General features: G+C 39.9%; 1 protein-coding gene across 1 annotated transcript in view; it reads right to left on the bottom strand.

Annotated features, from left to right (window-relative positions):
• The window catches only part of LOC148357618 (neprilysin-like), a 75,348-nt gene that overhangs the window by 44,148 nt on the left and 15,452 nt on the right, over positions 1–15,748 (bottom strand). The window contains exons 2-4 of the mRNA XM_088346352.1: positions 11,067–11,246; positions 7,234–7,269; positions 4,993–5,154 (exon numbers count right to left, since the gene is read on the bottom strand). Coding sequence (XP_088202478.1) covers positions 4,993–5,154; positions 7,234–7,269; positions 11,067–11,246 — 378 coding nt within the window. The remainder of the gene's footprint in view (positions 1–4,992; positions 5,155–7,233; positions 7,270–11,066; positions 11,247–15,748) is intronic.

Genomic DNA, 15,748 nt, shown 5'->3' with positions numbered 1-15,748 from the left:
ACAGGCATCACTCTCCATCAATCTGGCTTCACATTCTTTCCAACAGTGGTTAGCTTAAAGTTTCACATAATGATGATAAAGAATGTGATGAGATTGGGCAGGAGATTTGATTAAGACTTGAGATTTGCATGGCCAAATATTGAAAACTAAAATTCTCAAAATGTATTTTTGTGTGCCCATCACACCTCAACAAGAGGTCTAAAAGGCACATCGGTTTCATTCAAAAGACGTCTCTGGCCGAAAAGTGAGAGCTGGAAGAACATCTTTTGAATACGTTTAAAAGGCAGCTTTTCAGGGTCTCAATATGGACCGTCTTAAGCAAAGTGAACACAACAGCGACTATTTTGGGACTAATTTTGATTCAAGTTCGATGGGCTGAACACAAACGAGTGTTTGTCATCCATTTTTAGAATCATCCATGTCCAGGACTTACGGTGCGGGGAGTTGGTATCAGTCCGGGCAAAAGTGGTATCTATGCTATGTATGCCATGGAATTCAGACATTGTAAGTAGAGCTAAATATCTCTTGTTTAGTCTTTGCTATTAAGCCCATGTGTCACTCAAATATTTCTCCTCTCAAGCATGCCGTATGACAAAGTGTCGTTTCTAAAATGGAGAAAAACTAAGGGAGCAACTGTCAAAATATAACTATTTTGCTGTCTAATATGCTCACCGCAATGTCGTGATCCACAAATAGGATTTTGAACAGTGTTCAGGATGTACTAAAATAATACGATTTTCCATACATTTCCCCAAATTTGCTATGTTGTTTTCCAACTAAGTCATCAATTAAATCGGTCTCTGTAGAAAGTCAGAAAAAGCACAAAGAAATGGTGATCACCAGCTGGTGCTCCTAGATTAGAATCATGTTCGGTAAGTAACCTAGGCGGTATCAAGAGAGAAAACAATAGCGAGGCTGAAGGTCTGGCCTACTTCTCTCACAAGCTCGTGTCACTATAATAAGGTTCTCACAAAAAGAAAAAACTAGCGCAGGAGAAGCACTTTAAAAAAACAAACCGAAAATCGCATCAGAATTTAAATAAAGGTCTGAAAAATCCTAATGTTTTTCAAAATCGTGCAGCCCTTTTAGTAACATCAGTGCGTTTCATTTTACGCGGGACAAAATGGCATGCCTCCTTGTTGTGTATGTAGTAGGGTTGCAGTCGGATTCAGAGACAGGCACGGACGGTACATTCCAGAGTGTTTTCTTAACTTCTTCCTCGGTAGTTCTCAAACCCAAGTACAAGGCTGCGCATTAGTATACAGCGACACCGCAGGAAGGGGAGTGTATTACACGACACCACATATTCCCTTTTTTTTAGAATAGGACACAAACAGTAGCATTAATCTAAAATACGCAATAACTCTTCGGTAAGTATGATCTTATAGAAAACATACATTTCAATATTCATTACCAGATTAGAGGTAAATATTTATCAAAGGTAAGCAATAACGTAAAGAACTATACTGTCAATATCGGTAAGCAAAAGTGTGTAAACCTTGTAAACTTAAGCAGACTGTATGAAGATCACATCATAAACAAACATGACAATTTTTTTAACAATGAACATTCATCATGTCTTTTTTTTTTTTTTATAAACATCACCACATCTTTTCTGTATCTTTTTTTTAAGTCACATAATCTTGAAGCCATGCAGGAGCATGTCGTATTCTCGGTGCACTAGGAGAGGGATGTGGTGAGGGCACAGTTACAGTTTCGGGTGGCTCCGCACCTTGGTCGCTTGGCAGGAGGCAAGCATCATTATCAGGAGGCTGTCGCGCTGAAGCAGCAGCACAGGTGGAAGCATGGGCAAGGTGGAAAGCATTCCACACCTTTCCATCAGACAGCAGATAAGTGGCTGGACCCTTTTGGGCTACCACTGTCAGTGGCTTGGTGAACTTTGAGTGTCCTTTGGCAATGATTCCAGGTTTGCGGATGCGAACCGCAGAGCCAATCTGGAAGCTGGGTGATTTTGCACCGCGACGTTTGTCGTTGTATCGTTTGGACTTCCGTTGTTTGTTTTGTATGTTTTGTAGCATGTTGCCTTTGTCAGCAGTAGGACGCATGGAGTGAAGACCTGTGATGTGAAGCTTTGTATTCAGAGGTCTACCATGCAAAAGTTCAGCGGGGGATACTGAAGTCACGGCATGTGGTGTGGCTCTGTAAGTCTGTAAAAACTCAGTGAAGAAGGTTTTCAGTGGTTTACCTTCGATGTTGGCTGTTTGTAGACAGTCCTTGAAGACTCTGTTGAAACGCTCAATTTCACCGTTGGCTTGGGGGTAGTACACAGAGCTGCGACGGTGTGTGATGTTCCTGTCACTAAGGAATGCTTCAAACTCGGTCGACACGAACTGAGGGCCATTGTCAGTAACAATTTCCTGTGGATTACCTTCTCTGCTAAACACAATGGAAAGAAAAGTCTTAACAGAGGCAGAAGTAACATTTGAGCAGAAGGCAATCTCAGGCCATCGGCTGTAATAGTCAATGAGGGTGATGGCGAAGCGGCAATCAGCAGGCGCAGAGTGAATAGGACCAACAATGTCCACAGCAACCTTTTCCCAGGCAGCAGTTGGGGTAGGCACAGGCTGTAATGGTGCAGTACGTGTGGTTGCGGTTTTGTCATGCTGCAAGCAGGTGGTGCATGATTTGATGGCGAGTGCAACGTGAGAATCCATTCCAGGCCACCAGTACAAGTATCTCAGTCTTTGTTTTGTGCGAACTATCCCTTGGTGTGTAGCATGAGCAAGTTGGATCATTTTTTCCTGTAGCTGTTGTGGTATCACAACACGATGAGTGCCACGCACAATGACACTGTTCTGCAAGGCAAGCTCATTTTGCACACGGAAGTAAGGCACGATGAGGGGGTCAAGGCCTTTTGCAGTACGAGGCCATCCCTTCTGCATGTAGTGTCGCACCTTCTGTAGCACTGGACATTCCTCACATGCACTGGAGAGCTCATCAGCAGTGACTGCAGCAAAATCAGGAGACACAGCAGCCACCATCTCCATGATGCCATCATTTTCCAGTTTCGTCAGCTCCTCTGACACCTTGTCACGCACGGCATATGGGAGTCTGCGTAGCTTTTGTTGGACTGGAGGGATGTCTGCACGCACTTTAACTTTGTGTAGAAAACCTGTAGCAACGCCTAGAGCATTTGTAGTGTTGACAGAGTGACTCATCTCCGATGCAGCAGGTGTTGTAATCTGCCCATCTTGTATGTGGAGGCGAAGTGCAGTGAGCAGGTCCATTCCCAGTAGTGGAGTACCGTCAGGAACTATGTAGAAGTCAGTATGTGCACTCTGGTTGCAGTATGTAGCAGTAAGTTGAAGACATCCCAACACTGGAATTGGCTTCTTCATGTAGGTCACCAGACGTACAGTAGGCTTTGAGAGAGGCAAGTGCATGAATGATTGTCTGTAAATTCTCTCTGGCAGAATTTAGACTGCTGAACCAGTGTCCACAAGCAGGTCAGTAGTAATAGACTGTTCATCATTCGCATGGAGAGCAACTGTACACGTAAGGCGCTTTGGGACTGCAGCTGTAGGGGCTACATGACACACAGTAAGGTCTGGGACAGTAACTTCTCTTACTGATCGAGTAGGAATTGCGCTGCGGCACACTTTACTAAAATGTCCAATTTTTTCACATTGGTTGCATTTTGCATTTTTAGCAGGGCATTTGGGGTCATTTGCTAGATGAGAGTTGGAGCCACAACGGTAGCAGGTTTTGTGTTGATTCCTTTTATCTCCCGAGCGCTGTGTATGTGTACTGCTCTGATTCCTTTTATCTCTTTGTTGCACAAACTTCACAGGAGCGTCGGACACGTGCACATGAGCAATAGCATTAGCTTCTGAAATAGCGGATTCGATTTGTGTAGCAATAGCGATCGCTTTGTCAAGCTTTAAGTCCGTTTCCAACAGCAAGCGTTCTCTGATTCTCGAAGAGGACATCTTCTCAATGAATTGATCCCTAATCATATCATCAGCAAACGTGCCAAAGTCACAGTTAGCAATTAATTCTCTCAATGCGGCAATGAACTGAGCAGTGGTCTCTCCCAGTCTCTGAGCACGCCGACGGAACTTGGTACGCTGAGTAACGACATTAATCTTCGGTACAAAGAAGGTTTCTAGCGCATCACAGGCGGATTTGTAAGAAGTGCCAGTGTTGGGAAGGGAAAGAAAAATTCTCTGCCCTTCTGTGCCTAAACAGTGCAGCAGTAGTGCGCGTTTTCGTTTGTCCGGCATTTCGTTAGCAGTCAATGCTAGCAGGTAATTTTCGAACATCTGAATCCACGTGGTGTACAACATCGTAGGCTCACCCGGGGTTTCAAGCAAAGCAAGGGGTTGTGAGATTCCGATCCAAGTCATCCTCGTCGCCAATATGTTGTGTATGTAGTAGGGTTGCAGTCGGATTCAGAGACAGGCACGGACGGTACATTCATAGAGTGTTTTCTTAACTTCTTCCTCGGTAGTTCTCAAACCCAAGTACAAGGCTGCGCATTAGTATAGAGCGACACCGCAAGAAGGGGAGTGTATTACACGACACCACACTCCTGACAAAAGTTCTTTCTGCCTATTCCTGCTTGCAGCAAAACGGATTTGGGATAATGGGTCGCAGCCGTACGAGTGCAGTTCTATTTAGGCGTAAATATAGTAACAACAAAAAGAGCCGCCAGTCCTGACAAACGTGCGTTCTGCCGGTACACGCTCGCAGCTCTATGCAATCCTAAATAATGGATAGTGGCTGCACGAGTGCAGCTCATATTTTGGTGGACAAAACGGCAAAAAAGAGACGCCAGGCCTGACTAAAATGTGCTCTGCTGGCCCCTGCTTGCAGCAATATTTTTCAATCTGGGATGAACTGAGGCTGTGACAAACTAAGTGCAAAGTAACAAGTGATGACAAAAGTGATCAATAAATAAATATATTTTATTCGTCCATACTGAAAGTCTAACTCTGTAATTTGCATTGTGGCAAGTGTGTGTAAACTGACCTTTGAGAACCACCGTCAGTTCATCTTGCAGGATGCCAAAGGTGCTGTATCTGGAGCTGGTCTCAGGAATAATGTTCTTTTTCAGCCAGCCCCCGCAGGCGTACTGGTAGAAGTTGTCGCATGGGTCCACGCTGGCGTCCATGTTCTCAATCAAGCGAGCCGCTGAACGACAAATAATCATCAAAATGTTCTATATACGTGGTGCATATCTATATTTTTGCCATTTTTTATTTAGAAAAATGCAAAAATAAGACAAATAAACAAAAATAAGAAACGTGTTTTTCACATGACAGCGACAATTCATATATGAGGTTTTTATTACTACGTTTGCTGATTGTATTAATGCATATCATTTTGGATGTTTGATTTAAGGTTAGATCCACTTTAGTCCGTTTTGGACATGATTTATTTTTTTAATGGATGTGTAAAACTGTTTTTTTAACTTTCTCGTATTTTGGACAAAGCCCTGGTAAGATACAAATGGTCGCTGTCATGTTGAAAACACGTCTTTTGTTTCTTTTGCATTTTTACAGAGTAAATACAATAAATGCAGGCAGATATTAGGTTTTTTTGCTATCATTTGGTAAAACAAATATCTACTCTTCTTGACTTTTTTGGGGCATTTTCTAAATAAAGAATGACAACTTTATATGAGTGTTTTTGACTTGTGACGGTTAAATATGTACAATATATTGAATTAAAGCAAAAAACAACAATATCCTGTCATTCATCTTATGGCTTTTTCATTATTTTTGTTTTGTATTATAAACATTCCATAACTTGCTGAAACAAAAACAAAAAAAACAACAAAAAACAACAACAACAAAAAAACAACAAAAAAAAGAAATTGTCGATGACGATCTTTGACATGTCGGCAACGAACAGTTCACATGAAGCTACCAGCCTTGCTGTGCAGAGTTTGCATGTTCTCCCTGAGCTTGCATGGGTTTCCTCCAGGCACTCTGGTTTCCTCCCATGTTTTGATTTTAGCTCTTGTAAAATTCAATGTTTTTCTGTTTGTGAAGTCAACATTTTGGAATTTAAAGAATCATTTTTACTGGTTTATTCATCTCGGCGCTACTTTTCGTAAAGGAAGCTTGTTTTTCGGTGTACGGAAAGACTAAGGCTCATTTTCATATTGGAAGACGAAGGTAGTTATTAGCACAGAAGACGAGGAAGCTAGTTTTTACTGTTGAAAATATTTAACATGATGTATTAGCAAGTCTGAGAAATTTACATTATTTTCTATGAATAAATCACCCTGGAGTATATGTTTGAAGAATAAAAAAACCTGTCTAAAAAAACGTATTGTCTAGAAAATACTTATAACTGGCAATGTTTTAAGTAATATGTTCACAATATCAATCACCCAACAAGGGTAACATGTCATGATAATTAAATTGATATCACCTCCAACCCAAAAAATGGAAGTGTTTTTCCCCAAAAATAGTGTAAAGAAACAATAAGTGAATATGAAGTAAACATATGAATCCAAAATAAGTGCAAAAAAAAAACTTTTAAATTCAACCTCTTGCATTTAAGATATGTAGACATTCCAATAACACTCAAAATAATCACAAATTTAAGATGTTTCTGGCATTACCACTTCATTCATGAAGTCTTTTCTCAACCAAACAATTGTGGATTATTCCCAAATCGCCTCACACCGAGAAGCAAGCGTGCCCCTACCAAGCACTCGAGCACATTTGAAGATACAGTGCTAAATACACTTTGTTTGTTGGGATAAACTCGCTTAAATTGTTTTCTTGTCTGGAACTAGTCGAGCTTTTCTTTGTAGTTAAAAAAAATCGAAACTGGCAAAAGCAGACCAGTCATCCAACGCGCTGCCTGATATTTGTCTTTGGGGTTCAACCAGAAGTTTCGTGGATGTGGACCATCGGCTTTTGGTTTTACAGCCTGGCATACAAACACAATTCACGCTCTACTGGTACACTGAATATGGTACATATACACAAGTCCCCTTGAAAGCAAACCTTTTTGCCCGTCAGAGACAAATACGATAATAAAACACACACATGGGGAAAATCGTTTTGTGCTGGCTTCTTGGGTTGAGCTCTTAATTTTTTGACGGTAGCATCTGTTCAACATAGACTTTGATTACAAAAAACACTCCGAGAATCAGCAGCAGCCGACGTCATGTTTTTTATCAACTTGTTGATTTCAGACGAGGAGACATCTGCCGCGTGGCGGAACGAGACGGAAAGAAGACAAACTGCTTACCAGAGCGAGTGCAGTCAGCTGTCGTGCAGATTTCCACTGCGGGGACACAGAACAAATAAATCATGGTGAGTATTTGCTGTCGCCTTGTCAAAATAAGGATTGACGTCCCTTCAACACCCCCACAGAGTAATTTCGCACACCGTCAACAATATGTGAAGATTATAAGCGGTATTTGGCTCTGCATTTTGAAATACATGAAATTTACCTCTTGGCACGTTCTTGACCGATGAATCGGCCAATATTTTAGAAATTGCACATCTTTGAGAATCAAAACATGTACCTGAATTTGGGAATTTAAACGCTAGGCTTCATGTCTATTATAGAGCAGATCAAAAGTGTGTTTTAACTTCTGGAAAGACACCAAGGTGCTATTTTTCTTATTTGTATATTTTTTTCAACCCCTTGCATGAGTGGGGTCAGAAATGACCCCATGGGTTGTTATTCTTCAAAATCTTTCAAATCACATGTAGTATATTGTCATATTCCATATATATTCCTCAAAAAACATGTTTATGACATGATGCCATTAGTATTTATATTAAGTTTTTCACAAATTTTACTAAATTGCAGTTTTTGTATCACTACCCCACTCATCCATAAGTAGGGTAAAAAATGACCCCAGTCATTTCTATGTAATCTTCTATGAGCATTTGTTACTTAGCAACAGTTACTGTCAACCAATCATGTACTGTCCCTCATACGCATGTGATAACCTTTAGTTACCAATCACTGGTGACAAAAGTGTATTTAGTAACAGATATTTTTAATAAGAACCACCTCCCGATGCGTGCAAATGTATTCCGTTAAATCAGCAATTGGAAACCTATGGCTTGCGAGCCACATATGGCTCTTTTCAGTAGTCCAATAGGCTTGGAGAGTAAATGCAACCTGTGCAAGTTTCTTCTGTAACCCTACAATTCTGATAACCCCAAAGTTAAGTTGAATGTGTGCATAGCCGAAGCAATGCTGGTATTGGAAGCTGTTCAATCCACTATATAAAGGCACTACAGTTTATAGTCAAGGTGTCACACCAAAAGACTCAGTTTTGGCTGTATGTGGTTAAGAAATCCTTCATATGGAGGCCCGATAAATAATTTATCTTCACTGTTGAAAACCCACACAACAAACTTTAAACACCACAAAACGTCAGGCAAGCACACAGAGCAACTGGATTGGTTGAGCGGTATGCGTGGGCAGTTCTCTGCACAAATAGCACGCTGCCCTCTCTCTCACATACGGCCACTGTACTGAATGAAAATACATCCGTGAACTTTTGGTTTGCATTTTTGGGTGGCATTTTTCAAAGAACTGTTTTGAAACCATTATTTTTAAAGAAATGAAGGTCAATATGAGCTTCAACTATATTAAGTAACTGTGGGAGGGAGACAAATTTAAAGTGGTACATCTGTTGATATGGGACACAGGCTCTGGCATTATTATTAATATTATTTCATCAATTCTAACAAATTATCTAACGTCACACAATGAAATAGAATGCGCTGAAAAATTAGCTTTTGTCTGGAGAGGAGTTTGGCGGTTTTATAGATTTTTGTCTTAGAATATATGGTATGGCTCTCTCAAAATTAAAATCTAAAAATTTTGCTATTATGGCTCTTGGGGTCAAAATGGTTTCCAACCCCTGCCTTAAACAATGCGTCCATGACACCCAATCATAAGAAGAATAACATTCGAGGGAGTATCACCTCCCCTGGGCCAAGCCTTTTTAATGAAGAAAACAGGTTTCCATGTGGGGGCGGGGTTTCCAAAAATTCAACTCAAAGATCTTTTTTGATTTTTTCGGATGCATAAATGTGATGTCAAACAACATTTCAAATCTATTAGACACTTTGTTAATATGTAATGGGCCTTACATTTTTGCTTATGATGTATTTATCTATGTATACTTGCTTTTTTTTTACACTAAAAACCTCAAACATTGGGGGCATGTCACAGCAAGGTTTTACTGTATTGTATCAACTTAATTGAGCAACAATTAATCAATCGACATATCGCTGACCTCATTTGCTCAGCATTGGATGCAACGGAAATGAAACCCAAATCGCGGAGGTGAGAGCGCTGAATCCTTTCCACTAGGTCACTAGGATTATGAACAACTATTTTCAAATGCCCTAGTTCTGTAGTGTTTACATAGTGGATTTAGGCTTTTAATAATTATCATTGTTATAGATATTGTTACTTATATTATTATTAGGCTGGGCTTTAAAAATATAATTAGACATTAAGGCAGTGCATGGTACAGTAAAGGTTTCCAACCACTGATATAGGAGATCTATCTTTTCATTTGACGTCTTTTTTCCTGCCTGCAATGTGTAATTCCTTTAGCGTCATAAATGTACACATGCAGCATCCGAAAGATATAGAAAGCTTGCAGTGGAACCGCAACAAACCGCTTTGTGGATCCAGTGTGATTTACGTGCTAGTGTTTTCTTGAATGACTTATTAAATGATTAGGTGGCCCTAATCCGGTCGACATTTGACATCCCTGGGTTAGAATGAGCCAAGAGTCGGGATATTCGTCATATAATTTTTATACATAAGGGGAAATTGGGAGTACAGTAAGAGCTTCCATGAGTAAGGTACATATTAATGTGTCATGGAATGCATTAATATTTGTCGCTGACCAAAATTGCAAAACATTGTATGCAATGGGAATCAAACCCAAATAATAGTGGCGAGAGCGCCACCACATTACCACTGGACCACAAGTGATACAGATGATATGTGAAATGGCCTTAAACCATGTCCCATTACCACACTTTATTTACTCTTAATGGCACAACACAAATTTGCATAGTGCCTCCTGCTAATATTTTGTTCTCTAATATTTGTTGGCGAAAGAGTGAAGAGACTGTACAACCTGCATTCGGCAAATCGGTGTTTCTGACAGCCTGAATAAAATAGTGTGATAATGAGATAAAGTCTAATGCCTCTTTTGTACGCCATTGTACCACTGGTGGTCTGCATCTCACCACCATTACTAAGGTTTGATTCCTGTTGTAAAGTTGGCCGTTTAGCATATGTGCATTTCTCAGAATTCAATGCAATGAAAATAACTTGTTTTTATATTCCTAAATATAAAAACAATCTTTCTCACACACACACACATAAAGTAACGTTTCAATCATCAGTCTAATTACATATTTTATACGTTTATCAATCTTATATTCTTTTATTGTGAAGTCGTGCTCATGTATGTGTGTTCCTTTTCCTGTTTTCTGACGAATAATAAACCACGCCTACGGAGTGGTGGTTCTGTTCGCCAAGAGACACAGCTAGGTGAGCATGGCACAGCAGCTACCACGAAGTAGTTTTATGACTTAATATTTGCTTTTACTTAGGTAATATAGCCACCAAAGAGTTTTTATAATGTTTAACTTTAACACCTGTGGCATGCAATGTTTTGTAATTTAGGTCAGTGATGATTTTTAAATTGATCCGTAATTACACAATCATCTCTCAACTAAGGTATACCGTACAACCTTGTATGGTAACACAAACCTATAACTACTGTATGCTTTGCCATTCGTATTCGCCTGTATATAAGGCGAACTTTCAAGTTTTTGGCCAAATTGGGGTTTTTAGGTGCGCCTTATAGATGCTATCTATATTTTCTTCCCCCTATCTTTTTTCCTTTTTCAAACATTTCTGAAAAGTCTCCAGGAAACCACTAGGGCAGTGCTAAAGAGCCACAGGTTGCTGACCTCAGAGTAACGAGCTAGAAAATGCATTTTGTCAACAGAATGTCTCAACTTGCACAGAAAAAAACAGCCTTAACGTGTCAGTGTGTTTAGTGTGTATTTGGGTGAACTCACCAGTCTGCTGAGTGGCAAATAGAACAACAAGGGCCACAACCACGATGAAGAGCAAGGAAACGACTGCAATGAGGGCCACCTCCAGCGAGGTCCAGCGAGGTTTTTTGGCCGACTTGGTCACATTGTTGTCGGTCATGGTGGCTACTTTGTTTTCTGCTGCCAGCTGTATGCAACAATCACCTGAAGAGCAAACAGGCACAAATGATTTGTATCATTTTTATTATTCATTTGCTAGCTGGCCCACACAACCTCTAAAACAGTGTTTTCAACCTTTTTGAATCTTTAATTGAAAAAATCCCGTGGGACGCTACCAGTCGGTGCTGTTGCATCTTCGGTGAAAATAAATCTTAATGAAAGATAGATTTTGCTAGACCACACGAGCACACAAAAGGGATCATTTCCCATGACAAAGTATGAGAATTATTACTGTGCCATGGCATAGTGGTTAAAAAAATGTGCTCTAAATGACCATGAATCCAAAAACTGGCGCAACAACAAGCGTCACTTATCTGCCTTTGATATACTGTAAAAAACAAATAGCCGTACTCACTGCGTTTTTTTCTGTCTTAAGGTGAAATTCATATGATTTGTAACCCAAAAAATAGCACTTAAAAATAACCCATAATATGTCGAAAATCCACTTACAGTGCACCTGGAAAGTATTCACAGCGCTTCACTTTTTCCACATTTTGTTATGTTACAGCCTCATTCCAAATTGTGTTAACTTAATCTCTTATCTCAAAATTCTACACAAAATACTCCATCATGACAATGTGAAAAAGTTTTTTTTTACTTTTTTTGAATTTATTAAAAATAGAAAACTAAGAAATCACAATTACATAAGTATTCAAAGCCTTTGCCATGAAGCTCAAAATTGAGCTCAGGTGCATCTTTTTTTCCACTGATCATCCTTGAGATCTTTCTACAGCTTAATTGGAGTCCACCTGCAGTAAATTAAGTTGATTGGACATGATTTGGAAAGGCACACACCTGTCTATATAAAGTCCCACAGTTGAGTGTGCATGTCAGAGCACAAACACCAAGCATGAAGTCAAAAGAACTGTCTGTAGACCAGCGAGACAGGATTGTCTTGAGGCACAAATCTGGGGAAGGATACAGAAACATTTCTGCTGCTTTTAAGGTCCCAATGAGCACAGTGGCCTCCATTATTCGTAAATGGAAGACATTTGGAACCACCAGGACTCTTCCTAAAGCTGGCCGGCCTTCTAAACTGAGCGATCGGGGAAGAAGGGCCTTAGTCAGGGAGGTGACCAAGAACCCGATGGTCACTCTGTCAGAGCTCCAGCGTTCCTCTGTGGAGAGAGGAGAGCCTTCCAGAAGGACAACCATCTCTGCAGCAATCCACCAATCAGGCCTGTATAGTAGAGTAGCCAGACGAAAGTCACTCCTTAGTAAAAGGAACATGGAAGCCCGTCTGGAATTTGCCAAAAAGCACCTGAATGACTCTCAGACCATGAGAAACAAAATTCTCTGGTCTGATGAGACAGATTGAACTCTTTGGTGTGAATGCCAGGCGCCATGTTTGGAGGAAACCAGGCACAAAACTTCTCAGTGTTCATCCCTACAGTGAAGCATGGTGGTGGCAGCATCATGCTGTGGGGATGTTTTTCAGCAGCAGGAACTGGCAGACTAGTCAGGATAGAAGATAAAATGAATGCAGCAATATATAGAGCTATCCTGGATGAAAACTTGCTCCAGAGCGCTCTTGACCTCAGGCTGGGGCGAAGGTTCATTTTTCAGCAGGACAACGACGCAAAGCACACAGCCAAGATCTCAAAAGATTGGCTTCAGAACCACTCCGTGAATGTCCTGGAGTGGCCCGGCCAGAGTCCAGACTTGAATCCGATCGAACATCTCTGGAGAGATCTGAAAATGGCTGTGCACAAACGTCTCCCATCCAACCTGATTGAGCTTGAGACTTATTGCAAAGAAGAATGGGCAAAACTGCCTAAAAATAGGTGTGCTAAACTTGTGGGATCATATTCAAAAAGACTTGAGGCTGTATTTGCTGCCAAAGGTGGATGATGATCTGCATTTTTATAGCGCTTTTCAAGTCAATGACTTCCCAAAGCGCTTTACAGTGTGCTTCACATTTCCCAATAGCGGCCGTGATCTGTGCAGCCATGTAAGGCGCTAACCTGCTCTTTGGGGGTATTGGGGGTTCAGTGTCTTACCCAAGGACACTTCGACATGTAACACGGACAAGCCGGGATTCAACAAAGTATTAAGCAAAGGCTGTGAATACTTATGTAAATGGGATTTCTTAGTTTTCCATTTTTAATAAATTCAAAAAAAGTAAAAAAAAAACGTTTTCACATTGTCAAAATGGAGTATTTTGTGTAGAATTTTGAGATAAGAGATTAAATTAATACAATTTGGAATGAGGCTGTAACATAACAAAATGTGGAAAAAGTGAAGCGCTGTGAATACTTTCCGGATGCACGGTATATCAAATAAATCCAAGTTGCTTTTTTTTCTACAGAATCAGCAATGTTTGTGGTTAGGGTTAGGGTTGACCATGATTATAAGGGTTTGTAAAAAAAACTTTTGGGGTCTGAAAGGAAGGTACCCATTTTGAGTGTAGTTTTCTACAATTAAGCCAAATGATTTAGGTTTAGGGTTCGTTTAGGTTTCTCAATCATTTTTGTAGGTTCTGTTATGATCTCATCGTGATTTTTGAGTTGTTTAAACCAAATGATCACCATTTATTGGGTTGTTTCAAGCAAAATACATTTGGTTTGGGGATTATTTTATATATTATGACCTTTTTTTAATGTTGTCTTAGCCAAATGGCCAACGTTTTTGTCTTATGTTATGTGTTTGTATAAAATAACCCACTTTTTATGTATTTATTTATGTTTTATTTTTGTATATGACAAAAAAAAACTCATTCTTTATATAAAATAAACAGTTCAATGTTTACGAATATTTTGGTAAATTGACCTAACAAGTTGGGTCCAATGAACCTCAGTAAATGACTGATTATATTTCTTTTTTATTCCAAGACTTTTATTTGAATGGAAGAGTGAGATTTGTTGCAATTCACAAGTGAATTATTTAAAAAAATATACATTTACGTTAATTAGCACCTCTCTTCCTGAGCGTACAAAGGAAGTAAATCTTATGAAGATTTTGCAGAGGTTTAGGTAACTTTTATCGTTCTGCAATTGCAGGTCAGTAACAGTACTTCTCAGTGTTCATTTTCAGACCTTGACAAAATATGTTTAAAACAATTGGCACAATTGAATTCTAGCCAAAAACAACAACTAGATAGTTAAGGCGGTTTCCTCCTGTCGCTCTTCAAACAGTTTTGTTTTCCTCTCTGGGGCTAAACAGAGAACTTTGCAAAGTTCATGTAACAAGCAAGAAAGTATCTCTGAAGGCAATAATCTGTAATCCCTCAGCAAGCACTCCCACAAAACGCGGGGCAGAGGAGTCGCCGTGTTTTTCCTCTTTCCCCGGCGTACTCTTTTAAGCTGGTGTTATGAGGAGTTTGTGTGAATGTTGGGTCTTTCCATGTATTGGGTGAGAGGAGAAGGCCACAAAACCAGAGGACAAAGCCTCCTGGCTTTCTTTGAAAAGATAAAAATACACACACGAACTTTATATTCTTAACCCCACGCATTTAAAATCCTTTTTCTTTTGTGTTGGTGACTTCATTACAGATCAATGTAAAACCACTATTGTTATCCTTGCAGGAACTCTATGCTGGGCCGTCCAAGGGTCATTTATCAGGGGCCTAAAAAATACGACTAGCCATGATTTTGAAAAGTTCGGTTGGGATGTCGTGTGGAAATAGAAATATGTATTTGGAGCCATTAACTACAGTAGAAATTGAATTGAATGGTCTTGTCTTTTTAGACCTTCTAGTAGCCATGTCATCCTCAGGTCAAAATGACCCTTCACGGTGTTGTCAAAAACCCAGAAAATATGTACTTTAAATATCATATATTTTCCTGGATTGGTGCCAACAGTTGAAAAAAAAAAACAGATCAAACCTATTCACATTTCCGTGTAAGTGTCACGGTTGCCATGGCGCCCAATTGGGCTTTCTGTCTTTTCAAGCTCAGTGCTCTCATTTTCCTTTGTTAGCCTGTCAACGAACCTCTGCCCCGCAAGACATGGGTTTTGACTCTATCCTGTTTATTCGTGTCCTGTTTAATATTGGTTTACAGTTTCGTTCCCGTCTATTTTTGTCCAGTTTATTATTCTCTCCAGTTTTCGTTCCTGTCAAGTTTGTCCTGTTTTATTTCGATATCCTGTTTCATTATCTATACCGTCTTTCTGTCCCATCTGGTATCGACCCCAACTGTCCAATATCTACTCGGGCAATTGTTTTCGATCTCGTCGGCCTCTGGCTTCCTATCATTTCACGCCAGACTGCTACCTAACCCATTTCTCGTAAAATAAAAAGCTAGTGTCAGAACGTCATGCGTCTGGATCCTGATCCAGTTTTGATTCATGACAGTAAGCTGTAGAAATAAAGGACAAAAATGGGTTACTTTGGAAAAAAGTTGAGATTTTGCCTTATTGTTAAATAGTCTACAATTAGATTATTTTGTTGTTTGCAATGGAAACTGGGCACATTCAAATGTCCAATTCTATAAACATCTGCCAATATAGATAGATGAAATCTACCTGCATGTTGCACAACACATTTT

Source organism: Urocampus carinirostris, chromosome 10, assembly GCF_059441175.1.
Source record: "Urocampus carinirostris isolate Australia breed hairy pipefish chromosome 10, RoL_Ucar_1.0, whole genome shotgun sequence".
NCBI classification, from domain to species: Eukaryota; Metazoa; Chordata; class Actinopteri; order Syngnathiformes; family Syngnathidae; genus Urocampus; species Urocampus carinirostris.
Note: the sequence above shows the minus strand (reverse complement) of the source record. Positions and strands in the feature narration are given on the sequence as shown.